We start from the raw sequence: 27,049 nt of genomic DNA, 5'->3' as shown, positions 1-27,049 counted from the left end.
ACTGAGGCTGTTTAGGGCTTTAAAGGTCAGCACCAGCACTTTGAATTGTGTTCAGAAACGTACTGGGAGCCAGTGTAGGTCTTTCAAGACCGGTGTTATATGGTTTCGGTGGCCGCTCCCAGTCACCAGTCTAGCTGCCGCATTCTGGATTAGTTGTAGTCCCTAAGAAAACTATACAGTGAACCCACAACTTGAGCTCAATTTACTTAACGCCATTGCAACCTTATGTGGGGTGGAGGGGAATGAATAAATAAATGGAGAGCGGAGAAACCATTTATATGTCCTCCCCCACATGTGCACCCAGCAAGTTTTCCTTGCTTACTGGGCTCTGGGAAGCTTTTATATTGTGGTATACTTCCTTGCAATCGTCTGATGACAGGTGGTCTAGAAACAAAACCATTGATGACAAGGGAGCACGCCAACCCGGTAATTCTACCCTATGTGCTTTTCACTGAAGTGCATGGCACTGTTTATATCTCAGATTTTGCAAGGGCAGAGTTAAAATGTCCTGTTTTTCTTCCCTTTTTTATTTATCTCAGCACTTCTTGGGCTCGGACTGTGCCTTCGTGTCATTCTAACTGGAGATGGAGCCCTGGCTGTGCTGTGTGCCCCAGCCTGGCACAGAACTGAATACGATGGCAAACATAACAAGGAAGAGGTGAGGGAACCAATAACAAAACAATAAACAAAAAAAGTTTATATATCCATCACTTAAGCCAAGCCAGGAAAGGAAGCTATAAATAGTGCTTTTAAGCCAGCTAGTCAGATGTTACTGTTTGGCAGTCTTCAAACAAAGAACTGTGTCCTTTTGCTGCCAAGTTAAGTTCAGCCCTGTAACACTTCTGTTTTTCTCCAACCTAGATAATTTTGCATATCAGATTCTTATGTGTCTGACAATCTGGTAGGCTGGAAGTATGCAGTCAAGACATTGAGGCAGGCTGTCTGCAGCAACAGAGAAACTGAGTTCCAGGAAAAATGATAAACCCAGAACTAGATTTTGAAACAAATTCTACTGTCTGAAATAAAGCACTAAAACTAAGCACATGTCTTGGGCTCAGCCCTGGTTCAAATTAAGCCTTACATGTAGGCCAGATCTGGAAGCTTTTTTTGGCCGAGTGAAGTGAGTCCCTTCCCATGGCTTCACAGAATTCCTCTATCTCATCCCAACGACATATGGGAAACTACAAGTGATCCATTCCAAAGTCACTGAAATATTCCTGGAATCTGCTTTCAGAGCTGTATAAATTTGCATGACAATCAGAAAAACCAGAAGCACCTGCTCTTGTTTACCAACTCTTGCATTGCATAATTCAGGGTTCCCCAAAGTGGGGACATGAGAAGCCTGTAGGGACGAGTGATGGGCAGACAAGTATGTTTTTATTCAAACTGCACCATCACAAATCTGAGTAGAATGCCATATTCCTTTTGGGGGCAAAGCAAGTTACTTTATAGTTGGCTTTTTCTGTGATGGTGCTGCTACTGCCCCACAATCCAAAATTCACTATATCTGCGCATTTGTTAAAGGCACAGATGTTGTCTTTCTAAGGGGATGTTGACTAGAGTGCATACAGCCCTGCTGGATCAGACCACAGTTCCTTCTGCTTTAACATCTTGCTTCCAGCAGTGGCCAGCTTCCAGGAAGTCCCCAGTCAGGGCAGGAAGGCAACAGCCCTACCCTTCGCTAATCCCCTAGCATCTAGTGTTCAAATATACACTGCTGCTAAGCACCTATCATGACTAATACCTGCTGATAAAGCCGCACAAGTTGTCTGCATAAACTTGTCTAGCCTTTTTGTATCTAAGCCTAAGCCAACCCCACATCTCATGGCAGCAAATTGCATAAGTGAATCATAAATTGTGTGAAAAAGTACTTTCTTGTTCCCTTCCTGAATCTACTGCTCATCCATTTCACTGGATGGCCTCATGCCTTAGTGTTATGACAGACAGATAAATGCCTACTCAACTTCCTGTTTTCGTTGCAGCTGTCCCGATTCCTGAGTTCTCCACTAGAGCCAGTTTTCCTTGAAGATTCAGTGAGTTCAAGTCCCTCTCAATATGTTTTTGGAGACTTGTAGAGAATGGGGAGACAAATGAAGATTACCAGTTGATAGGAATCACAGGTGGGCAGTAATAATAATAATAATAATAATAATAATAATAATTTATTAATTTATTATTTGTATCTGGTTGGGTTTCCCCAGCCACTCTGGGCGGCTTTCAACAAAGATGAAAAATACACTAAAATGTCACATATTAAAAACTTCCCTGAACAGGGCTGCCTTCAGATGTCTTCTGAATGTCAGGTAGTTGTTTATCGCTTTGACATCTGGTGGGAGGGCGTTCCACAGGGCGGGCGCCACTACCGAGAAGGCCCTCTGCCTGGTTTCCTGTAACTTGGCCTCTCGCAGTGAGGGAACCGCCAGAAGGCCCTCGGAGCTGGACCTCAGTGTCCGGGCAGAACGATGGGGGTGGAGACGCTCCTTCAGATATACTGGACCGAGGCAGGTTACTGTTGTGTTCATGCCCAGTGTGCAAGCTTCCCACTGGTATCTAATCAACTACTGCAAGAACAGAATGCTGGACTAAATGGGCCATGGACTTGATCCAGCAGTCTTTGTCTTACGTTCCTATGAAGACCACCTCAGAACCTGCTCCAGTTGGACTTTTCCCCACACCACAGGGTCATCTACAGTCAGGGCTTTACAGCACATGTGAAACATAGTCTCCCCCTCCAATACTTCTCCATGCTGTAGTTTCAATTCCCAGCAACCCCTAACAATACAGGCAGCAACCATTTTGCATATCTCCAATTGATGCGCAACCACCGACACCTGGGTCCTTTTGGATCTGGAAGAGGGCAGAATGGGAGCATAACAGGGTGAAGTGGACTTACGCGTCATCCACCAATGCACAGAGGAGCCAGGAACGAACCCCCCGTGCAAAATGGTTGCCACCTGTGCTTCAAAGACCACCTCTCCCTACATCTGGACCCTGTGGTCATAATCCGAGGCCCTTCTTTGTGTGTCCCCTGCATGAGAGGTCTGAAAGGCAGCAACACAAGAGCGGGCCTTTTCTGCAGTTGCTCGCTATTTGTAGGATGCTCTCCCCAGGAAAGCTTGCCTGGCACCTTCATTACATACCTTTAGGCGCAAAGCAAATACATTTCTCTATAACCAGGCCTTGGGCTGATAACATTCTGTGGCCTTTTAAAAGTGTTTATTATGTATTTTGTGTTTTAATTTTGTGTTTTTATGTTGTGAACCACCTTGTGATCTTTGGATGAAGGGTTGTATACAAATTTTATTACTAATAATAATAATAATAATAATAACAGTAAGAATAAAAAACTACAGTACCCAGAATTCTTTGAGAAGGGAAATGTGCTTTGAATGTGTAAGGAGCCCAGTAGAGAGAGGGAGGCAGGTGAAGACCACCTTGGCAACTATCCCATCTGGACTGTCTCCTTTCAAGACAGACACATTCTACCATTAAGTGCCCTGTGGGAAGGATGACTTTTTATACGTTGCTGTTGTTTATTGTGGTAGTTTAAAAATGTAGTTTAATATAAGCTGCCTTTGAAGGAATTGTATCCTGAAAGGCAGGATATAAACAATGGGCTAGCGCAAGGATAATAACAGAAACGAATTTGTTTATATCATGGTCCACATACCCTGTTAAAGCATGTGGGCATCATTGTCATGTGTGTGCAGGAGCCAGGCCCTGTGACCAGGACTGGGGCCTTCCTAAGTTTGTTCTGGAGAGGCAAGGCTCGACCGCACAGGTGAGGCCGATTGGTAACTCACAGCACCTGGTGGCAAGAGCTGGGAAGGGATATAAAGTCAGCATTTTCCTTCAGCTCTTTGCCACAGCAACATGTTCCCTGCCTTGCTGTGTTTGGTGCCTTGACGCCTTGCACCCCTGCCTTTGTGACTCCTTGCTCCATGGACCCCTGCCTTCGTGACTCCTTGCTTCTGGACCCTTGGCTTCTTGACTCCCAGCTCTCTGACCCTCGGACTCTTGGCTTCCCAACTCCTGGCTTCTGGACTCCCGTTCCTGCTCCCACCCTGCCATCTTGCCCCCGGTCCCGACATCCCCAGCTGGGACTTCGATCGCCCGTGAACCGGACCATGACAATCATCCTGTCCTGTTGATTTCTCCAGTTTGTTCAGGGGGAATAAAATCGGGGCATTTTGCAGCTGGACAGAGAATGGAACTCAACTTGCCCTAACTTTGTGACCCTGGAACCAGGTAGTCTTTAAGTGTTTGGCAGTTTCTCTTCCCAAGGTAAAAAGCCGCAGAGGAAGACTGGTGGCAGCCACTGGATAACAAATTGCAGTCCCAAAAACTGATTGCTGGTGTGTGGGTCTGAAGTACAAACATGCAGATATTCCAGAGAAGTGCTGTAAGTGTCCTGGGAGGTGGGCATGTGTGTGAGAGGGGGGGAAGTCATTTTGAAGGTCAAATGTCTGTCATTCAGATTGCAGCTGATAACTTTGATGTAATATCCTTAGCCTTAAAGGTAAAGGGACCCCTGACCATTAGGTCCAGTCATGGCCGACTCTGGGGTTGCGGCGCTCATCTTGCTTTACTGGCCGAGGGAGCCGGCGTACAGGTTCCGGGTCATGTGGCCGGCATGACTAAGCCACTTCTGGCGAACCAGAGCAGCGCACAGAAATGCCTTTTACCTTCCCGTCGGAGCGGTACCTATTTATCTACTTGGACTTTGACGTGCTTTTGAACTGCTAGGTGGGCAGGAGCTGGGACTGAGCAACGGGAGCTCACCCCGTCGTGGGGATTCGAACCGCTGACCTTCTGATTGGCAAGTCCTAGGCTCTGTGGTTTAATCCTTAATCTTATCCTGACTTAATTTTTACAGTGCAAGTTTGATATTTGACTCTGTGAACTTTGCAGCAGCCTTTGCTTGAAACCACAGCAGGGCCCTCTGTGCATGGTCAGGGGGCACACTGTTCCCTGTGCCAAGTCTCATGTTTTTCTTAGGTGTTCAAGTAAGACCAGCCTTGAAAGTCCTGGGAGAGCGCGGGGTGCCGCTGCTGACAGGTTAACTGGAGGAGATACGAGGACTAAGGTGGGCGCGCTGCAGAAAGATATGGAGAAAGCAGTCAGTCGGCGGGCGCGGCGCAATTGATCGGCCCCTGGAGCGTTGCGCCTCGCTGGCATTTCACCCACCTCTCTCCGCGGAGGCAGCGTTATGCAATAGCCCGTCTTAACTTTGATCGGATGGAAAACAAGGAGACGCAACAATTCTTTCTCTCCCCCCCCCCTTCCGCCCCACTCCCACGCAGAAACAGCGGCGACAGGTCCGTCCCGGTTGCCTTTGGGGGAAGAAAGGGGAGGGCTTTCCCCCGGCTCCTTCCCCTTGCGCTCCTTGGGCTCCTCCGCAGCAAGAGGTTGGTTTCAGAAGGGAAAGGAAGGCGAGCGAGCGAGCTAGCGGGGAGGGCAAGGGGTGCCGCCCCGCGCGGCTCTGGATCCCATTCGCGACCCGCGGCATCCTCCCGCGGAGAGGCGCCTCCAACCGAGCAGGGCGATGGTGAGCGAGCGAGGACCCGGGCGCCGCTTCCCCCCGCGTGGCGCCCCGGAGCGCGCCGGCAGGGGGCGACGCGGAGGGGCCGAGGGGCGGGGAGGTCCGCCGGCGGGCGCGGGGGGAGTTGCCCCTTTCGCGTGGGAGGCGCAGTGGCGTAGCGTGGGTTGTCAGTACCCGGGGCAAGGCAAGCAATTTGCGCCCCCTAACCCGTGGGTTTGCGCCCCCTAACCCTAACCCCCAGATGTTGCGCCGGGTGCGGCCGGCCCCCCTGCACCCCCCACGCTACGCCACTGGGGAGGCGTCCGGGATGCCGGGGAGTTAAGACCCGTGTCGCGCGGGGTCGAAAAGGTCGTGTGCATGCTGCGCCTGGGTGCAAAGGGGCCACCGCGCGGGTTAAGGGTTGTCCAGCCCGAAACCTAGGGTTATTCAGCATTAATGGATGCTGCAGGTATGCTTTCTGTTTGGGTCTGACTAGGAGGGGAAATCGTTGTCTCCTGCGTCTTTAACAACCGCACAGCAGGCAGGTTGGGGTGGTGGTTGTTGATTATGATAATGATGCTCTACATGTGCAGCTCTTTCTGTCGTGGAGATGAGAGTTTCTAATATTATGATTGTTATTCCTGCATGATAGAAAGTGTGTGGCGCGGGAAGAAGGGTAAGGAGGAGAAACGTCCTTCCAAATATTGTTTCTTCTTTTTTTCTGAGTACAAAAGCGAAAGCTAACAAGCAGACAAGACTCCTTGGCTCAGAACCAAGGGCTTCTAGCTTCTATCTCTTCTGTTTGACAGACTGGTGTCCGGTGGTAAGGAGACAAGGACTGGTTGTTTCCTGCTTTGAGCAGGCTTCTATGGTTCCCAAGATCGATTTACAGACATGCTGGAAAGAATTCCCAAAGGAGCTGAACGCAAACCCAGGCGCACCTTGCCAATGGCATAGTCCCTTGTCCTTGGGGCAAACTGGCTTCCTGACCTTCCAGCTGGCCAGAGATACCAGATTGCCCCTGGAATGGCATTGGGTCCCTCCAGTATTGGCCACAGGGATACAATCAGTGCCGTTTCAAGGTCCATTTCCCCTCCCCTCCTTCTGGTCTGTTTGGGGATAATCCCTAAAATCCATTCTCCTTGGTTTAGTGTACAGTGGTACCTCAGATTAAGAACTTTATTCATTCTGGAGGTCTGTTCTTAACCTGAAACTGTCCTTAACCTGAAGCACCACTTTAGCTAATGGGGCCTCCCGCTGCCGCTGCACCGCCACTGCACAATTTCTGTTCTCATCCTGAAGCAAAGTGCTTAATCTGAAACACTATTTCTGGGTTAGCGAAGTCTGTAACCTGAAGCGTATGTAACCCGAGGTACCACTGTATTCTTATAGCACCTTGGAAAGTCACTGTATTCCTGTGGCAATATGTTTCAAAAAAATTTAGTTGGCATTATCTATGTGGAGGGAAGAATACCAAGCAGAGATGGTTAAAAACATGAGTCCTGCTGGATCGGGCAGAAAGGCTAGGCCAGCATATACCTATGGGAAGCAGGACGTGAATGCAACAGTGTTCTCTTGCTTGGGATGCCCAGCAATTGGCGTTCAGAGGCACACTGCCTCTCAAGACTACTTGCAGCCTTTCTCAACCTGTGGGTCCCCAGATGTTGTTGAACTACAACTCCCATCACCCCTAGCTAGCAAGGCCAGAGCTCAGGGATGATGGGAGTTGTAGTCCAACAACATCTAGGGACCCATAGGTTGAGAACCACTGCTACTTGCTTCTGAAAGCAGCTGCTCTGTACAACCTCAGAAGTGCAAGCCCAGGGCTCTCTCCAGAGGAAGAGAGGCTTCTGGGCCACAACTCTCAGATTAAGGGGCTGCTGAAAATATTACCAGCCCATGTGACTGGTTGTGCTATCAAGCGCTCATGAATGCCACAGATTAGGGGTGGAGGTGGATTGCCGGGCAGCTCTGCTTTCTGATGGGCAATCCTGAACCCATTTCAGGACCACAAAGCTCAGCTCCCATTCATTTTAATGGGGCTGTGCATTGACTTAACTGATAGGAAACGATGACGTATGGATTCTTCCACTTCTTGGGCCTGTCCTGAATGGGGCATGCTGGGACGAGAGTGGGGAAGTGATTTAAAGGATCCAGGCAACCTCAGGCCAGAGGAACCCTTTGAATGCTCCCAGTCATCCATCCTCCCTGCCGCTCCCCCCCCTCGCCGCTCCCCCCCCCCCATGCACAATTCCACATCCCGTTCCTCAGCTCCAGCTCTCAGACTTGTTAGGCTCAAACTGTTCACAGTTTTCTTCCCCCAATAAATGCTGGCCCAAAAAAGCCACTGGTTTGCACGGCAGTTTGTGAGTAGGCACCCCACCTTCACTAGTCAGCAACCGTTTACGAGCCCACACACATCTTTGACACCCTTCCCCATGCACAGGAACTCTACCCAAACATTTACAACACAGGCTGCCCTGTTTTATTTCATTTTGCCACCATGCGGTGCTTCTCCCGTCTCCCATGCAGCACACTCATTCGCCTAGCTCCCCGCTGGAAGAGACAAGCACCCCCTTGTGCCTTCCATCTCCCCCTCCAAATAAATGAGGCGTTTCCATACTTTTAAGGGGCTCTGTCTGCATTTCCAGTGGGGATCATGGGGGTGGGGAAAGAAGGGGGGCTTCCTGGCCTACCTGGTGAAGCAGACAGGGGAAGCATTGAGAGAAAAGCATGTGCAGGGTGGTTGTATAGAGCTCCTATTGACTAGCCCTGACCTCTGCCCCCAGCAGCTGGGCAGTGGCCGTCTTCTACTATTCCTGCTGGCGAGCATCCCTTGCAGCTTCCTGCTCGACAGCCTTGATGACGACGAACTGCTGCTGGCGACGTCCCAGCCCATGGGAGGCATCCCAGCCCAGAACGTGCCTGGCTGCCCAGCCAACTGCACCTGCCCAGCAGAAGAGACAGTGGACTGTGGTGGCCTTGACCTGCACATCTTCCCCAGCAATATCTCTGCAGGCATCCAGCATCTTTCACTGCAGGTGGTGGAGGGGATCCTGGGCAGAAGCGGAGGGTGGCCTTGTTGGGTGGGAGTATGTCAGGGGCTGGCAGGATGTTGAGGACTGTGCACTGGGGGGAAGAGGGGCTGGATTCTGACTCGAGAGATGAGGGCAGTGGGTTGTGGGGGCTTGTACAAGCCAGGAGGCAAGAATCCAAGGTAGGGGGAGCTTCAGAGCTGGAGGAAGAGGAGGCAGGCAAGGGAAGGGGTGGGTGCTTCCCTACACTCTCCTGCACCACTGTCTCCCAGAACCAGGAGAGTACTGAAGCGGGAAGAGCAAAGGCAGCTTTCCACACAGGCATAGTCTCCAGTTGCATGTGTGCAGCCTGTCAGTGGAAGGTAAATAAATGGGTGGAGGGGGAGCAGTCCCTAGTTGCTGCAACTGCTCCATAGAGTGTGGGCCTGGGAATAGCTGCCTAGACACTAGATTGGTGTATCCAGAGCTGTAGAAGCAACAGCAAGTGTTATCTTTGACAATAAAGTTACTGTATTTTTCGCTCTATAAGACGCACCAGACCATAAGGTGCACCTAGTTTTGGGAGGAGGAAAACAAGAAAAAATTATTCTGAATCCCAGAAGCCAGAACAGCAAGAGGGATCTGGCTTCTGGGATAACCGCGCCAAGCCTCTTCAGGGCAGCGGGATTAAGGCTTCCCCTGCCCGAAGAGGCTGCGCATGGCTAAGGCAGAAGCCAAGACAGGCGCATCGCTGAAGGGAGAACTGTGCAGTGCCCCTTCAGCGAAGCTAGAGAAGGAACAGAAGGAGACCCTTCTGTTCCTCCTCTGGCTTCGCAGGACAGGTGCTGAGCAGAGAGTGAGAGCTGCGCAGCGCCCCTTCAGCGAAGCGGGAGGAGGAACAGAAGGGTCTCCTTCTGTTCCTTCTCCCGCTTCGCTGAAGGGGCGCTGTGCAGCTCTACCTCTCTGTGCAGCGCCATTTGCTCCATAAGACGCACTCACATTTCCCCTTACTTTTTAGGAGGGGAAAAAGTGCGTCTTATGGAGCGAAATTACAGTAACTTACTGCAATGGGCTTTCTTTTGCCTAGGAAGTATGGAACTGCAGGAGATCAGGAGCCACCCAGATCAGAGTCCATGTGAATGCCTTGCCACTCATTCTGACCACCTGCTGGTTTTCTTTCTGCAGAACAACCAGTTGCGGGAGCTGCCCTACAATGAGGTGTCCCGACTGGCTGGCCTGAGGACCCTCAATCTACACAACAACCACATCACCTCTGAAGGTGAGCAGACCCAAGAGAGCAGGGTGTTCCCTGGCATTTTGAAGGATTGTTAGCTTTTCAGGGGACCCTCAGCCCCTCCCTCCAATACATGAATACTTGTCTCCTAATTGACCAAAGATGCTTGTTCCCTTGAGAAGTGGATGGGTTGATTGTTGTAAGGAAACAGTTCATGCTCAGTCTTTGACCCTTCCATCCCTTGGAGTTGTGGTGCTCCAAATGAAGGAGCTGTTAATTAGCAACCCCCTTCAGATCCAGAGCTGGCTGCACGTGAACCAGCAAGAGATCGCAAGACCATCACTGCTGCTGCTTGGGCATATATCTTGTGGGTAGAGTCGGTAGAGGGCATGAATCCCAAATCTGCCTTTTTCTGATGTGTCCCGTTTTAAAGGTCTCCCAGATGAAGCCTTTGAGTCCCTGCAATCGCTTCAGTACATCTACCTGGCCAACAATAAGGTGAGTTGTGTTTTAGGAAGGGTTTGATCTTCATAGCCACTGAATTCTGTTGCTGGTAGGATTCACTAAGTGATGGGTAGGCAAGGTTTTGCACCCCATACGTTGCTGAACTTCAGTTCCCATCATTCCTGGCTGGGGCTGATGGGAGCTGGAGTCCCATAACATCTACGTGGAGAGATCGGGAGGTTTCCCATCTGTGATACAGTCCAGCGTTATTTGCAAGAATCTCAGCCACCAGCGGGCACTTGCCTTCTGCACATCTTTTTCAGAATGCTTCCATCTTTGTTGGATATGTATCTGAGATGCTTCAAGATATTGTGAGAGGGAGCAAAAACACATTAGTAAATTCCAGAGGGGCAGCCAAAAAATACATGCCTAGATATAGAGAAAAAGGGTCACAGAATGCAAGACGACATCTTTGACATTTCTGTGCAAAGCTCCAATATATTCAAAGTAAGAACAGTGATCATTCAAAGCAGGTGTAATTGGGGATAATTTATTACATTTTTATCTTGCCCTCCATGAACTCGGAGCAGCTTCCAAGATTCACCCTCCAGGAATGCACAAGTCCTTATGGAAGGATGTTTTGAGATACGTGCGGTCGGTGCTGTAAGAGAAGTGCTGTGCATGAACAATTAAATATATTGTCTTGTAGGTTCACTGAAACAGGAGACCATGTGAAGATAATCATGTTATGACTCTTCATTATTCAGTGTGTGTATTATATTATAATTAATTAATTAAATTTCTATACCACCCTTCATCAGAGGATCACAGGACAGTTTACAGTATAAAAAACAATGTGCATATGTTTGTTGGCACATCCCATTCTACCACCTTACAAGATAAGTTAGGCTGAATGGGTGGGGAGGGGATTGAATCTGTCCACGCAAAAGTGAATTCCATTGAGAGGGAATAATGGGAACCATTCACTTCCATGGAAAGGAAGCAAAGGGGGGCACTCAAGGATAGCACTGAGGTGCTTATCATGCTTGGTATCCCAGCACCTTTGGGAATCAAGCCTGCTCCTCTTTGCGTAGCCCCATCCTGTTTCTTGTTCACTCCAGAGCAAGGTTTCCCAAACTTGATTCTCCAGATGTTTTGGGACTACAATTCCCATCATCCCTGTGGAAGAAGACTGGAAGAAATTTAAAGACTATTTGCAGAAATACTGTAAAATTAATGAATGTTAAAATGATGTTGGACTGAAAATAAGTGGTTTTGGTATTAAGGCTAATAAGAATATGTAAATATAGATAGTTATATGGATGGAAATATATAGTTATAACAGGTTAAGAATACAGAGTAAAGGTAAATGAAAGAGGGTAAGGATTTGCTGAAAGGACTTTGTAAACGGGAATACAAAAAGGGGAGGTGTGAGGAGGTCAAGGAAATAGGCAAATGAACTTAAAGATATTGAAAAATGGATTATTTCTTTTCTAAAATAAATTTTCTTTCCTTTTTTTATTTTTTCAACTACCTGTTTTTTTGTATTTTGTATGTGTAATTGTTGGTTTAATTATTTTTAATTTTTAAAACCTATGTTTAGTGTAAAATCTCAATAAATATTTTTAAAAAAATACAATTCCCATCATCCCTGACCACTGGCCCTGCTAGCAAGGGATGATGGGAGCTGTAGTCCAAAAACAGCTGGAGACCCACGTTTGGGAAACCTTGCTCTAGGGTATTGGAATGTTGAGAAACAGCTTCTGTATGTGGGAGGCTTGTTCTTGCTATGGCACACAGTTCTAAAACGTGGTTTTGCATTTTCTCCTTGAGTCTTCCACGGAGCAGGCAAGCAGGCTGCATGTTTTACCACCACTTTGAAATCTGAAAGGACCTTTCTGCAGATGTGTGGCTGGGCCTGGCCGGCCAGTTCTTAGTCTGCTATGTTTCTGGCTGCTTCCCCTCTGAACAGGCCGTGGGTGGGTGTGGATGTAGGAAGCTGGAGTCAGTTCAACATCTTTCTGCATCTCAGGGTGGATGGCCCTTGCGGTCCCTTCCGCCTTTTATTATTTTGTGAATCTATGTGTTTATTTCCAGCTTTCGGTGGCGCCGCAGCTCCTACCCAGCACTCTGCGGATCGTGGACCTTGCAGCAAACCACCTGACTCGTGTCTACCCATTTACCTTTGGGCATAAACCTGGCCTCAGGTAAAAGTGGGACAGAGGACTGGTACACATTCCAACATAAGCAAGACCACAGAGTGTTGGCAGACACCCTTTGGCATGATATTGCTTATTACAGGGATCCCACTAAGAGAGAAAGTTGTACTGTACTTTACTTTCTGAAAATCAGAGACGGCTAGAAGCCACACCCTCTGCTCAAGAGGCTTGCTGAGGTTATGAAATGAGGAAGAAAGGCACTCTGCATCTGCTCAGAGGCCCCCTCTACTGCTCCCCTTACATCAGGTTACTTATTTCTCACTTGCAGGTAGGGTAGCAGCAGGGTGACCTATGGGGTTCCCCCAGGGAGGAAAAGAGCTTGGAGAGAGCACACAAATGCTTGGCAGGGAAAGGGTGAAGCAGCTATCCTCTCCCTTGTCCCCCCCCCCCCGACCCCAATCCAGCCTGAAAGCCACAAACAGCTGCCTTATATCAAAATAAAATTGGAGGTGGGAGGGTTCTTAGGGAATTCTTAGATGCAGGTATACATATGAAGAATATGCTGTGTGAATCAGGCTTGACCCATTTTTGGGGACTTCCGGGGTGGCACCATCGGTAATGGCGGATTCCCTCTGATCCGGAGGGACTGGCTCCATGGAAAACGGGTCTGTTCTGCTACGGCGAAGCGGGGACCCTTTAAAAAATCACAGGCGGATGAAGCCTGTGACCATAGGACTCGGGCACCTTTCGCGCTCTTCCTTCAGGATCACCAGCCCAGTGTCAAGCTCAGGGGATAGTGTTAAGTTGTGGGTGAACATATCAGACGACACAGCGATTCTTCAGACAGCTCTTGTTTATTCACAGGCCAGAACAGAACTGAACTGAAGGGTTCAGTCAGCCTGCTTATATAGAGCTCCAGTACAACAATTTTCTAAAACTATCCAATCACTAAACGTCACTTTCAATCCCTTATTTGCATAACTATCTACAGTACAGTGGTGCCTCGCAAGACGAAATTAATTCGTTCCGCAAGTTTTTTCTTCTTGCGAGTTTTTCGTCTTGCGATGCACGGTTTCCCATAGGAATGCACTGAAAATCAATTAATGCGTTCCTAGGGAAACCGCCTTCAGACCAGGTCCGGGGACAGTCTGTCCCCCGACCTCTTCTGAAGGCTGGGGGGGGGGGAACAAGGGCTTTTCTTCCCACCCCCAGCCTTCAGAAAGCTGTTCTGAAGGCTGGTGGTGGGAAGAAAAGCCCTTCTTCCCACCTCCCGCCCCGCAAGCTCCGGGGACAGGAGGGCTTTGCTGCCGACCGCCAGCATTTTAAAAGCCCCTGCTGTCCCGGGGCGATTTTAAAATGCTGGCGGGCGGGAGCAGAGAAGCAGCCCCCTGCGACCCTCTCCCGGCTGGAGAGGTGACGCGCGCCTATGGCAGGAGCCTCCATAGGCGCGCGTCACCTCTCCAGCCGGGGGAGGGTCGCAGGGGGCTGCTTTAGCCCCGCGCGCCCTCTCCCAGCTGGAGAGGTGACGCGCGCCTATGGAGGCTCCTGCCATAGGCGCGCGTCACCTCTCCAGCCGGGAGAGGGTCGCAGGGGGCTGCTTTAGCCCCGCGCGCGCTCTCCCAGCTGGAGAGGTGACGCGCGCCTATGGAGGCTCCTGCCATAGGCGCGCGTCACCTCTCCAGCCGGGAGAGGGTCGCAGGGGGCTGCTTCTCTGCTGTCCCGGGGAGATTTTAAAATGCTGGGGGTCGGCAGCGAACGCTTCGCTCCCGCCCGCCAGCATTTTAAGATCGCCCGGGGCAGCGGAGAAGTCTCCGCTGTCCCGGGAAGGCAGGCGGGGGGAGCAAAGACTTTTGCCCCCCGCCGGCCTTCAGAAGAGGTCCAGGACCTCTTCTGAAGGCCGGCTGTGGGCGAAAGTCTTTGCTCTCGACCGCCAGCAATTTAAAACAGGTCCCCGGAGATTTCCCTATGGGCTTTCGTCTTGCGAAGCAAGCCCATAGGGAAATTCGTCTTGCGAAGCGCCTCCAAAACAGAAAACCCTTTCGTCTTGCGGGTTTTCCGTCTTGCGAGGCATTCGTCTTGCGGGGTACCACTGTATCCCCCTGCTGGCCCAGGGTGAGAACTTCAGTACATAACAGGTAGCATTTAGATCCAGGATGGGGTGCTGCCCCTAGGACTCAATGAGGCCAGCCCCCGAGGTGGCACTCCTAACCTGTCCCTTACCTTTCCCCCCACAGGTCTGTTTATATGCACAACAACCAGCTGAACAACACAGGTCTGCCCTTTGATGCCTTCAACGGCTCCGATGCCGTGAGCACCCTCATCCTCTCCAGCAACCTGCTCACTTACGTGCCCCAGAACCTGCCCCGTGCCATCGTCCGCCTCCACTTACAGGTTGGCAGCAGAGATTTCCCACCTGGATGGTGTAGAAGCAGAGGCTTGCTTCAGGCAGTCAAGAGAACAGAGCCCATCCATGAACTGGGGAGCTGAGAGAGAGAAGGGGAATCGGGAGTCCCAGATTTTAGGTCAAGGAGGATGGGGCCCAGCAGTTAAGACAGGAAAGTTGGAGTACTAAACCAGAGCCTTTGTTCTCCTGACTCTTCAGTACCAAGCCCCACCAGTTGTGGAATTGGATTGTTTTATGCTCATTTAGAACATTTTCAAAGGCACTTGCCCTTAATCTCACAGATGTTTAGTGAAAAACAAATCCCACTTAGTTCAATGGCATTTACTCACATTTACTCTACCGCTGGCCTGCCCCCAAATAGTTGGTTTTTAGTTTTACTCAATAGGGTGGGTGGGTGTGTTTTACTTCCCTACAAAAAAAAAACAAAACTCTAACAATAAACCTCACACACAACTCCCTACAAATAGAAAAGGGCAAATCTTTGCTCCCTGACATAATGGAAAGATAATATCTAAAAAATATATCCTCTCTTAGCATCTATTCACATCCCAACGCCTAGGCTGGTGGGGTGGGAGCAGTGGAGGGGATCCTCCTTAACCACTAGGCTCCACTTTGCAGAACAACCGCATCTCCCGCATCCCGAAAGGGGCCTTGAGCAGCCAGTGGCGCCTCCGAGAGCTCTACCTGCAGAACAACAACCTGTCCAATGATGGCCTTGACCCCTCCACCTTCAGGTGACTGTTTTGTTTTGTTTTTAATGGGGCTCCCCTGGTGGGTATGAGTGACGGAGCCAAGAGCCAGGGCTGCTGGGTTTCCCGTGGCCAGCTCTGGGGAACTGGAAGACTACAGGAGAGCGGATGCTGTTTTGGTAGGTCTCCTAATGTTCAGCTCTTGATTCTCTATAGCCGGCTGAAAAGCCTGGAGTACTTGGATCTTTCCAACAACAACCTGACGCAGGTGCCTGCCGGCCTCCCCCCAAACATTGCAATCCTGCACCTGGGCCGGAACCACCTGAGCCACCTGCCCCCCGAGCGCCTGAGCCGCGTGCGGGGTCTCCAGTACCTCCTGCTGCAGAGCAATGCCCTGACCGCCTCGGGAGTCCACCCCGAGGCCTTTGCCCGCCTACGTTCCCTCCACACGCTGCACATGTACAACAACCGGCTGGAGCACGTCCCGCCCGGACTTCCGCGCAGGGTCCGTTCCCTTATGCTGCTGCACAACCAGATTGCGCACATTGGGCTGCAGGACTTTGCGGCCACCTACGCCTTGGTCGAGCTCAATCTCAGCTACAACCACCTCTACAGCGCCCACATCCATCGCCTGGCCTTCCGCAAACTGAGGCGCCTGGAGACCCTGGACATTTCAGGCAACCAGCTCACGTTCCTGCCGGCGGGGCTCCCCTCCAGCCTTCAGGTCCTCAATCTTCAGAAAAACCAGCTCAACTCCCTCTCTCCAGAGCGGCTGGTCAACCTCACGATGCTCAAGGAACTACACCTGGCCCACAACCGCCTGCGGATCAGCGGCATCTACCCAGGCACTTGGCAAGAGCTGCATGGACTCAAGGTGAGGCTGCCGGCAGGCAGGTGCCCTTCTGTGTGCTCCAGTGGCTCAGAAGCTGGTTTTAGGACAACAATAACACAACTGTGAGGGTCCACAGTAACAGTCTCTGGGCTGGATCTTTTCCTAATCTGGGCATGGGGCGATCTGCATGGAAACCAGGAGCCATCCCGGGAAAAGCGGGAACAAGTGTAAGGCAGGGCTTTTGTCCTTGGCTACTAAGAAAAGCATATTTTTCTCCTCCTAGAATTTGGGGTCACCTAAAGAAGTTGAATTGCCATCAGTTCAGGGCAGACTAGAGAAAGTGCTTCTTCACACAATGCAAGACAAATTTGCAGGATGCACTGGCACAAGCCATGGCAACGACTTCACACTTTGCAAAGGGATTAGACAAATTCATGTAGGATGACAACTATTAACCATGACCATGAAGAGGACTCTCCATACACAGATGATGCAAGTTCTCCCTCTGAATATTGTATGCTGGCGATGGAGAGGGGGTGTTGGTCTCCTGTGATGGCTTTTCCCTGGAGAAACATGGGTTTTATCTCCCTCGGAATATGCCTAAAACCTGGATTTGCTGCAATATAATAATTGCATGTGCTTGTTACTCCTCCATCCCCTGCTTAAAAGTACTCAAATTCAGCATGTTTCTATAGTGACTGTTTTCCCGCTAATGTGGGCTTCTGCTCCCAGCTACTGGACTCTGAGCTTATCCACAGTTACCTTTCACCCTGCTCTTTCAAGGCACAGGTCCACGCTTAAAAGCTGTGTGTCTGAGCAGTTTTATTTTAACACACACATACCCCCGTGCTTTCTCTGCAAAAACATGCTCTTTAGCGCTCAGAGTTCAGGGTTTCCACGGATTGCCATTTGTCCTGACTGAGCTTTAAAGAGCAGATTTTCGAAGTGAAAGCTCTGGAGCAAAAAAGAAGGGTGCTCAGACACAGAAATTTAAGGGGCAGATGATGCCTGGAAAGAGCCAAGGAAAGGTAAGTGTGGATAAGCCCATTCTCTCTTTCAGTTGTTGTTTTAGTAACTGTTGGAACACAGGCAAGAGTATGGGTCCTACAAATCCTGCTTAAAGCATTTGGATGCCAGAATCATGGACCTATGTTTGAGCCCTAAGGGGAACTATTCACCAGTTGTTCTCCTGCACTGGCCCACTTAGGGCTTCAGTGCTGATTTCACCAGCTGATTTCAGTGTGGTGCATATACAGTGGTGCCTCGCAAGACGAAATTAATCCGTTCCGCGAGTATCTTCGTCTAGTGGTTTTTTCGTCTTGCGAAGCAACCCTATTAGCGGCTTAGCTGCTAAAAGGCTATTAAAGGCTTAGCGGCTTAGAAAAGGGGGGGGGAGCGAAAAAAAAATCTCAAGACTTGCAAGACATTTTCGTCTTGCGAAGCAAGCCCATAGGGAAATTCGTCCTGCGAAGCGCATTGAAAAACGGAAAACCCTTTCGTCTAGCGGGTTTTCCATCTTGCGAGGCATTCGTCTTGCGGGGCACCACTGTAGAAGAAAACCAAATGATTGTGGTGTTGTCACCCACAACCTAAGACAGATCTGCCTATGTCTAGCACCTACAGTCCTTAATGATGCTCCAGATCTGGCAGGAATCTCTGGGACTCCAACATTTTATTGGTTTTGCTTTCCCAGCTCCTGGATCTGAGCTATAATGAGCTGTCCTATGTTCCACCAGACCTACCAGAATCACTAGAATATCTATACCTGCAGCATAACAGGATTGCTGTCATTATGGCTGAGGCCTTCCTCACAGCACCCAACATCCGTGTCATCACTCTCAGGTAAGGGAAATGACAATTGACTACAAGAGTTTGGATAGACACTCGGGTATGGAGATTATATTACATTCCCACTGCTCATAAAGGAGGAAGGGTGTGTGTGTGTGTGTGTGTGTGTGTGTGTGTGTGTTGCGCTTTAAAATACAATGTAATCCAGGGGTCTGAATTGCTATTGTCTATATTTTAAAGGTGGAATGCATCAAACAAAATGTCATGCCTGTGTTCTTTGCACATTTAGTCTACACTTAACATCTGCAGAAATGCAAGCCAAATTCTACACCAAGAAAAGTTAGAGTACCTGCTTGAATTAAACAAATTACTTCGCACAATTTATTCTGCAATTTTGCCCACTAATTCTGATTTGTTATTCATGGAGAGGGCCACTGATACTCTATCCTCTAACCTCTGGAAAAATTACTTCCTTCCCAAGACTTGCATCTTGAGTTTTTGCAGGAGGCTAAGAGTCATATATTCACCTTCACTATAACATCTTCAAAAGAGGTTGATAAAACATTTGGGACAAACTTCTTTGTGACTGAGAGCATCATACATAGTTCAGCCCAAAATATCCCCATAACAAGTGGGTGGCAGGACATTTCATCTCTCTCTCTCCCACCCCCCTCACTAACTGATACCTGTCAGTATATCCGTATATCTGTGCATTTGCAGATTTCACCAGATGTTGGACATTCACTGTAACATTCAATCATTTACTAACAAACGAAAACAGAAATAGTGAACATAAAAATTGTGACTGGAACTAGATGGAAAAGTAGTTGTAAAAAAACCCAATAAAATGCTGTTGGACTCCGTAGTTAATTATGATACTCATACATACTGTGATTATATGATTATATAATATCAGGTATTTCATAGGATGTTGATAAGAGATTTTATATTCTTATTCTTATTAGATTTGCATATCATCCTTCATCGAAAGATCGTAGGGCGGTTCACAAAAAATACAAAATGGGAATACAAAATGCATAAAACAAAAATAATCCATTCTGCATTAGAAAATAAATGTTTGTTCATCATGAAGCAGTAAACCTTTCATTGTGTCTACCATAATAGGTGTTGCTTTCTCTGTTGAGTGAGGGCTGTTTTCTGTCCCCTCCCTGCTTCCACAAATACTGTGCTGCTTGCTGACATGAATCAAAACTCTGAACAGAAGATAATGAGTGTGATGTTAACATATGAGAGTGCTGGTGGTGAAATAGTTAAACAGGTTGCCCAATCAGAACCCAGGTGGGTGGAGTCAGAGGGACTATAAAACCAGCTCTGGAAGGGAGAAGAGAGAGTTCGTTGGGTGGTTGGTTGGAGTGGGAGTGAATTGGGATAGAGTCTGTGGGGAGGTTGAGTTAGTGTAGCGAAATAAGCTGAGTCAGGAACAGTTAGGAGCTAGGAAGACAAGTAAATATCTGAGAGGTGGTTTAGTGAGTGAGAGCAGATAGCGGAAGTTATAGGTCTGGATAGGCACCCCATGAATGTAATTGACCGATACAGTTTATGAAACCTCACACTTGTTAAACTGCAATAAATAAACAGAAGTTTATGTTCCAATTTAACCCTGACTGGACTCACTATTGTACCAGGTAGGGCCTGGGTGGTGGCAGCGAGAAATAAAGTGGTGGCACAGGGATCAATAGATGGTGAAACGTCTGGGGACCCTGTGTGATCCCCACAATGAGTTTATCTGGATCTTGGTCACAGATTTCATTAAGTGAATTTAGATACAGGGGTACCTAATTTGAGTGGTGATGCTGCTTGGGCAGTCTCCTGAACTCTGCTCAGGGAAATCCAGTTCCTTGTTTGGAGAAGAAGCTGGCCAGTCACAGCTCCAATTGGTTGATTGGTGACACGACAAGGAAGACCTATCTATAAAGCACCCAGAGAACTTTACAATCTGGGGCAGCATGGAAATGTCATACGGAAAGAAAAACGTGCTTTAAAACAGCATGAATGAATACGTATTTAATTTACTGGATATGCACGCAGCACTTTCAAAATATATTTGGACCAGAATTCCTCAAACTCCAAGCCCCGTTTGGATTTCAGAACCTTTGTAAACCAGCAAATTCATTAAAAAGAGTAAAAGTTACAAGCTATATTTTAATTTAAGAAGTCCACCAGCTGGAAAGGCCATTTAACAGAAAATGGATGGCAATTGAGAAAAGCAGATACTGCTGCTACAGACAATGTTAAGGCTGTTCACATTTGCAGTCAAGTTGGTGCATTGCTTCCTAATAAACATGCATAGGGTTGTGCTGTGACAGAATCACATTTTTGACTCCTTTGAATTAAATCCATCCTCTGGAGCTGTTTCAAAATCCCAGGAACTGTGTTGTTGCATTTTTTTTTTAAAAAAACAAACACTTCACATATCAGTGCTTTCCCCATTTCACACACAAATCCTCCTTTGTTTTCTAGATCCAACCGTTTGTTGGCAGCCAACGTGTCGGAAGCTGCATTTGCAGACCTGAAACTGCTGGAGGTAGTAGACACTACCGGGAATCCAGAACCTATCACCATCTCTCTGCTGCAAGCTGGGCACTGGGTCCGCACCCAGATGGGTACCTAAGGAGGTTGCCTAGAACAGGTTAGCCTTTGAGCTGTGGCAAAGTGTTCATTCGTAAACTAAGTCACTCTAGTTTCCAGCTTTTGCTGGGATTGTTGACCACTAAGAATGTAGTGATCCGAAGCTCTCCAAATATAAACTTGTATTACACGTCTGCTGTATTTGTGACTAACACAAGCTCTGTGATGAATTGTACAAGGGCTGGAGCAGTAGTTTGGCTTCTGCAGGAGCAAGTGGTTAGAAACAGGTATAGCCCACTATTTTCCATCAAGACCAGTTGGTGCAGTATAGCTGCTGCAGGTGAAGCCATCTGCTGCTTAGCACACATTCACTATAGTGCTTGGGTTGGACACCATTTTGTGACTCCAAAATTGAACTTTTGCTAAAACACTTTCTGGGACTTTTAAAAAGTGCTAGAACATCACACACTAAAATGCTAATTCACTGTGGTGTTATAGCAATATTACACAATATTACGCAACTCAGGACAAAAGGGAGAAGTCCCACCCAGAAACCTATGTCCCCACAGTGGAAGGATGTGTGGCTCTAGAATTGGCCTCCACAGTAACTTACAGACTCACTGTTAAGGCTGTGTTCGTGGAAGACAATCTTACTCAGCTACGAGTGATCGCCAAAGAAGAAAATGTTATAGTGTTATACTGTACTTTTTTCATAAAAAGCTCATAGTATAAAGTATCAATTTTATTGATCATAAAATGGTGACCACCACAAAAGCAGTAAGAAAGATGTGCCCACAGCTGTGATCATTGCCCAGAAGAGTAACTCTAAAGGCATCATCAACACCTGTGGAGAATGTGCTACTTTTCCATTCTGAAAAAGTCTGTGTTCTGAGAAAAGACAGAAGAACCAAAGGAAAAAACGAAATAGGAATGACTGGATGACAGTGTTGTGTGTACTCACTTTAAAAAGAGGACTTGCTTTTAGTGTCTTGGCTACATGATGTCCCCACTGTCATTATGAACATGGTCATCCTCTGGGGGGTGTCAGATCCAGCTGACAGAACCTCTTTCTTTTGCAGATCACCATCCTACGCTTCCTTTCTACCGCTGCCTGTCCTCGGGCATCTCTACCAGGATGGCTCTGCCCACCTGCAGTCTTCTGGAGAGGTTTGCACTGCCCAGTGTTTGTCCTTCCACCTTCAGCCAGTTGCATGGAGCAGAGCCTCTACAGTATGCCCTGTCTGCTTCTCTAAGGTGCAGGACTCAGCTACAGCTTTTCAGGTCGAGAGAGACAAGATGAAGATACAAGATTTCTCCAATTCTAGCTACTTCTGGAGCCTGATCTTCAATGGATCTGTGTTTAGCCTAGGGCTAAGCAATGGCACTGGCAAAGCTGAAGTCTCCGTGGACTAGGACCCAAGAGGCAGCCAAGGCTAGCTAAAGGTATTTGCGTGCCCCTGCTTGGCTCCCGTTATTTGGAAACAGTTGCTTAGGACAACGCAAGCATCCGCCAGGGCACCTGTGTTCTACTCCTTCTTCTGCCTTGCTCCTCAAACAGGTGCACCCAAACCATCCCTGTTGGGTGACAGAGGTGTTACCTAATCTAGACAACCAAGTTTATCCCTTAGAGTAAATGCAAACTTGTTTCCTGCGTGTCACAAGCCCCAGCGCCGGTCCAGCTCTTCTTCGCAAGGGAGGAGATGAATAGAATCCATCACACAGAACCAGCGGGCAGCTTCTGGATGCCCCACATGGGCAAATGTTTGAGTAAATCTCAAGACAACATGGGGAGGGGAGGCTCCATAGTTAAGAAACTGGGTTTTGAGCCCAGATTCATCACAAGCCTTTGGCTTCCCCTGTAGAAAGGCCAGGCAACATCACCCTAGCCAAGATCACATGAGTCACAGCTGGAACAAGAGGGAATCCATGTAGGGAACCAGGAAAGACTTTATTCATCCTGAAAGTCAACGTCTACCTGCTTTTCAAGGCCCCACCCTCCTCTCTCTGTCCTCCACACCATCTCATCTCACTTGAAACTAATGTTGGCTTAGTGGATTGTGCTAGGGCTTTTGTGGGGGCACAGTTTGCACCTTACTTGCAGATTGCTGGGAAGCAGGAGATGTTTCAGTTTGAAGTGAGAAGAGGGATGACTTGCAAGATTCCACATGAATGACCATCTCATTGCCCAGATGACCCAATCAACACAACCCAGAAGAAAATGAGGTTTCAACAAGGTTTATTATTGGTGCAAGATGCCAGTACGTCTTTTTTTACAGAGGTGTTTAGAACTCCCCCCACCCTAAAAACTTTATATATTTATGTCACTCCAAGCATAAAATAAAAGCCGTAACATAGTCAGATTCACGGCCTCTGGTTTTTAGCATTAGCTTTCAACGCCTCTGGCTGAGCAACAACCATGGAGGTAGGCACTTGTATAAAAATCCAATTTCCCTAATACCAAAGAGGGGGTGGTAAGAATGGGGGTCAGGAAAGAAAGGCTGCCTGGAGCATTTGTTTCCCTTTATCGTTCCTCTGTCCAGGGACATGAGAAGTTAAATTTTGGTTTAAAAAGGAATTGGGCAGGGGCAGGAGTGCAAGATCTCACCCGCAGCTCGTCACCTCAACCATCCTGAGCAGCAGCAACCCTGAGTTAATTTCTTACCCTTTAAAACGTCTTTAACCTAATATAGGAAACAGAACACTTTCATAAAAGGTCACATTTCCAGCTGCCCAAGGGGAGCCCAGACCCCCCACAAGGCCACACCAATGTGCCCCAGTGCAGAAAGAGGACACCCCACAGGCTACAGCAGCATGCCTCCCCCAACTGCAGGGACTACAGAGAGGATGCGGGATACTCCATCCGACACGCCAAGAAACTGGCAATTACTTAACACCCCCCCATCAGGAATGACACATGGTCTGGGCCAGGGGCCAGCACAAGCCCTGCTCCAAGCTGCAGCCAATGGACTGTGTCCTACAAGTCTTTGCGCACCAGAACAGAGCTGGCGCTTGAGCAACCTAGTTGTCAACAGGCCGCTGCTGGGGGACGGAAGCCTCCTCTATGTTCTCCCTCACCTGTCTCTTATGCTGTTCTCTAGCAGGGGCAGGTAGCCTCAGCCCCGTGTTTCTTCCTTTGGCAGCCCAAACGCAGTAACATTAATTGCAACGATAATTTAAAAGAGCAGGCAGCCCTCTCGGAGATCAAGACCCAGCAACAGTTGTTGAGCTCAGTCATTTTTCTTACTTTGAAATGGCTGCACAGATAGCAGGGGCAGATGCTGGTCAAGAAGGATGCCCTCTTTGCAGGGTCTTCCACCACAGACATCTGAAGGAACCCAAAGTAGGTTCAGAGGCTGGGTTCTCACGGGAGCCGGCAAGCAAGGCATCACGCCAGCATCCTGCTAGGTCCTCTTGGCCACTCAGGAGGGATCAGGACAGTTAAAAGCAGCGAGCTATTAGCTCTCTGCAGCCCCCAAAGAAATAAACCCATAGAAGGGCAAAGAAGCAGAGCTCATGAGAGGTATAGGTGCAAAGTGCCTGGTGCAATGGCGGATTGATGTGGAAGGCGTAGAGGGGCAGCAAAGGGGGCAGTGAGCTGAGTGCAGGCCACATAGGCTGGGGGATATACTAGAAGGTGCCAAATTCCTAAATGAGTCAATTCGGTGCATGTTGGATAATGTGGGGCCTTCTCCTCTCTGGGGCTGAGGAGGCAAGACGCTCTGAGCATATCTGCAGTGCAAGTTTAAGAGAGCTGCAAGCTTCTCTCTTGCTGACACAATAACTCTGGACCAAGGAACTCTGGGCACCAAAGTTCCATCAAGGGGCTTTTCTACTCAGCACTCTCTCAAAACTATCACTCCCAGGTTACTATGTGGTGGGGGAGCCATTGGAGCTAAACCTGTTTCAAGCTGTAAATGAGGGTGCACCCAGCAGCTGCCGCTAGAGCAGCTGGGAAAACAAGGAGAAAGGGAGGGGGTTTCTTTCCCTTCTCCCTGCTGAGAAAGTGGCTCATTATGGACCTTGGGGAGGCTGGGCTGAGCCAGAGGACAGAGTGCCAAGGCAACCGTCACACGGATTGTCTCCAGCTAGCAGTGTCACATGACCTGCTCCACTGATGGGGAAACTAAAGGAGTCTCCATTCATTCGTATTTACCCAGCAAAGGCTAGAAAGAGCCCACCGCCAGAGGTGCTTTGCAGCATTGCCGGTCCATCAGCATACATGGAGCCCTCCCCACCCTGCTCTCCAAACCCCCGTTCTCCTGCAGCGGGGAAAAGGCCACGTAGGAAGAGAGCAGTTGCTTGACCCGGCGATTCCAAGACTTCCACATTTCCGCCACTTTCTTCATTTGCGAAACTTCTGCAGCTGGAAGGCAAATGGGTTTGCCAGTCAGTGCTTCTGCCACCATGCTCTTTCAGGAAAAGGAAGGGCACAAACCAGGGAAGGGGAACCTGCGGCAGCCCTCTAGGTGCTGTTGGTCTCCCAGCACCTGGTCAGCAGGGCCAACGGTCAGGGATGGCAGGAGCTGTAGGCCAGCAACACCTGGAAGACCACAGGACCCCCAGCCTTGGCACCAAGAGCACCATTGATTGATTCTGGACATTTATAGATTGCCCTCTCATCAAATTTCCAGGGTGGGCCACAAAAAAGGAAAGCAAAGCTGCATCCTGTTGAGTAACAAGCAGCCAATAAGTCTAATTAATCATCATAAGCTGCCACCCAGAGTTTCTTGGAGGAAAGGGGGTGAATATATGAAGTAAATCAATAAAAACAGTGAATGTTGCAATGCAGATCTCAAAGCAGCATAACAAAACAACAGAATCCAATTCAAACTAAGAAGCTTAGAACAAAAAGATGCCAAAGAGACAACAGCATCCTAGGTGCCAGAAGAGCTCCCTCTGGGAAGAGCATGCTAACACTGAGGGGCCACTATGGAAAAGGCCTTTCTCCCTTTACTTCCCATGGCAGTGGCACCCATAGAAGATCTTAATATACAGGTACACATGGAGATAGGTGGTGGATCCCGTAAGTCACCTGGTCCTAAGCTGTCAAGGGCTTTAAAATGAGCACATTCAAGTCATGCAGTCCTTAACATTGGGAGAGGTGGAGGAAACATTCTGAATCACGAGGATCTAGGTCTACAGAGAGAGACAACAGAAGGGGGAACAGGGCGCCTCAGTCCACAGAGCACTCTGCCCAAAAGCGATTTGGGAAACGAACCACCTAGAGAGGCGGCAGCGCCAAACAAGCCAGAAAGTTCCAGCTGTGTGCTGCTGCAGGTGCTCAATTTGACGGCACTGCTTAAAATCATTCCAGAAAGCTCTCCCAGGCCTTGTCCAGACTTTCTGTTGCACCATGCTTTCCAGGCACAGGTTTGCTCTTTAAAACTCCATGTTCAAGCGATTTTCTTTCTTTTTTTTGTCCAGGCATTTTCTCTGGGGAAATCCACATTTTCCTGCTGAATTGGAGCAAATGGCAATGGAGTTTTCTGCAGATTGCCACTTGCTCCAATTCAGCAGTAAAATGTGGGTTTCTCTGGGGAAAGCGCCGGGACAAAAATAAAAAAACAAACCAAAAATGCTCGGACACGGAGATTTAAATCCCAGACCTGTGCCTAGAAACATGGCACAAAAGGCATTCTGGATGAGACCTCATTCACCCTGCAAAAAACCAGGGGATCAGTGAAGGCAGGACCAGTCTAGGAAACGCTCCTCTGGTCCCGACGACTGACTCATTCAGCCTGCTTTGACTATTCTAGTGGGAGGTGACTGAGTGAGAACAGCAGAAACAACAGCTTGCGTGACAATAAGCACACTCACCTCACCCTCAACCAGATTGCGCTTGTAAAGGGCATCCTTGGCTGCATCCTGCCAAATAAACACACACAGCAGGCAGTTAAGTAGATACAGAGGCTCTCGTTGCACCAGGCAGGGGTGCTCCTTTAAGCAGGCAGGCATTGGTGCAACCAAGAGGCTTTAAAAAGGGGATCTGAGGTCTTTTGCTCCCCCAACACATCCCATCTAGATATAAAATGGAGTGGATGGGGGGACTGAGGAACCATACCCGTTTTCCTTCACTGCCAAGGCGCCGTGCTGCCTCTGTATACCACTGCTGGTACCGCTCCAATTGGGTCAGGTATTCTGTGGAGTAAAGATCAGACATGACTAAGGAACAGCTCCGGTGTCCAAGTGCATCCCCTTCACCTCTGCCCCCTCCAACCCCAGAGGTTGGGACTCTGCCTCCTTCCTTGTGGTGCAGTTTTGAGAAAGCTAAAGAATTAATATTCCAAGGGCTTACAGACACCGAGATGCAATTACAAACTGCTGAGATCAAGATCTGTCAATCTAACAAATTGTAAGCTTTTTAAAAATTATTCC

General features: G+C 48.8%; 2 protein-coding genes across 9 annotated transcripts in view; one reads left to right on the top strand and one right to left on the bottom strand.

Moving 5' to 3' along the window:
* Window positions 1-539: 539 nt before the first annotated feature.
* PODNL1 (podocan like 1) lies at window positions 540-23,032 on the top strand. 8 transcript variants are annotated; one of them, XM_083483033.1, is made up of 12 exons: window positions 540-658; window positions 1,983-2,120; window positions 8,314-8,562; window positions 9,721-9,814; window positions 10,203-10,267; window positions 12,311-12,420; window positions 14,607-14,763; window positions 15,395-15,510; window positions 15,682-16,339; window positions 17,991-18,139; window positions 20,567-20,735; window positions 21,754-23,032. In XM_083483033.1, the coding sequence occupies exons 3-11, from the start codon at window positions 8,419-8,421 to the stop codon at window positions 20,715-20,717; spliced, it is 1,644 nt and encodes a 547-aa protein (XP_083339159.1). In that variant the 5' UTR covers window positions 540-658; window positions 1,983-2,120; window positions 8,314-8,418; the 3' UTR covers window positions 20,718-20,735; window positions 21,754-23,032. The 8 variants fall into 8 exon arrangements, 6 of the variants coding, with proteins under 6 accessions (XP_083339159.1, XP_083339160.1, XP_083339157.1 ...); XR_014520782.1 differs by lacking the exons at window positions 540-658; window positions 1,983-2,120 and adding an exon at window positions 5,141-5,408 and having other exon boundaries at window positions 18,034-18,139; XM_083483034.1 differs by lacking the exons at window positions 540-658; window positions 1,983-2,120 and adding an exon at window positions 5,153-5,408 and having other exon boundaries at window positions 8,311-8,562.
* The window catches only part of CC2D1A (coiled-coil and C2 domain containing 1A), a 50,375-nt gene continuing 46,219 nt past the window's right edge, over window positions 22,894-27,049 (bottom strand). Inside the window, exons 28-30 of the mRNA XM_083482931.1 lie at window positions 26,736-26,812; window positions 26,492-26,539; window positions 22,894-25,037 (exon numbers count right to left, since the gene is read on the bottom strand). Of these exons, the coding sequence (XP_083339057.1) occupies window positions 25,017-25,037; window positions 26,492-26,539; window positions 26,736-26,812 (146 nt within the window). The 3' untranslated portion in view covers window positions 22,894-25,016. The remainder of the gene's footprint in view (window positions 25,038-26,491; window positions 26,540-26,735; window positions 26,813-27,049) is intronic.

Source organism: Podarcis liolepis (assembly GCF_965112155.1).
Source record: "Podarcis liolepis genome assembly, chromosome: 17".
NCBI classification, from domain to species: domain Eukaryota; kingdom Metazoa; phylum Chordata; class Lepidosauria; order Squamata; family Lacertidae; genus Podarcis; species Podarcis liolepis.
The sequence above is the reverse complement of the archived record's forward strand: the minus strand, read 5'-3'. Positions and strand labels throughout refer to the sequence as shown.

Excerpts from the sequence above, each read along its gene's own strand:
- PODNL1 (XM_083483029.1), top strand. Across the intron at positions 12,421-14,606 it reads GGGCATAAACCTGGCCTCAG|GTCTGTTTATATGCACAACA; the intron begins GTAAAAGTGGGA and ends TTCCCCCCACAG. Across the intron at positions 18,140-20,566 it reads ATCCGTGTCATCACTCTCAG|ATCCAACCGTTTGTTGGCAG; the intron begins GTAAGGGAAATG and ends TTTGTTTTCTAG.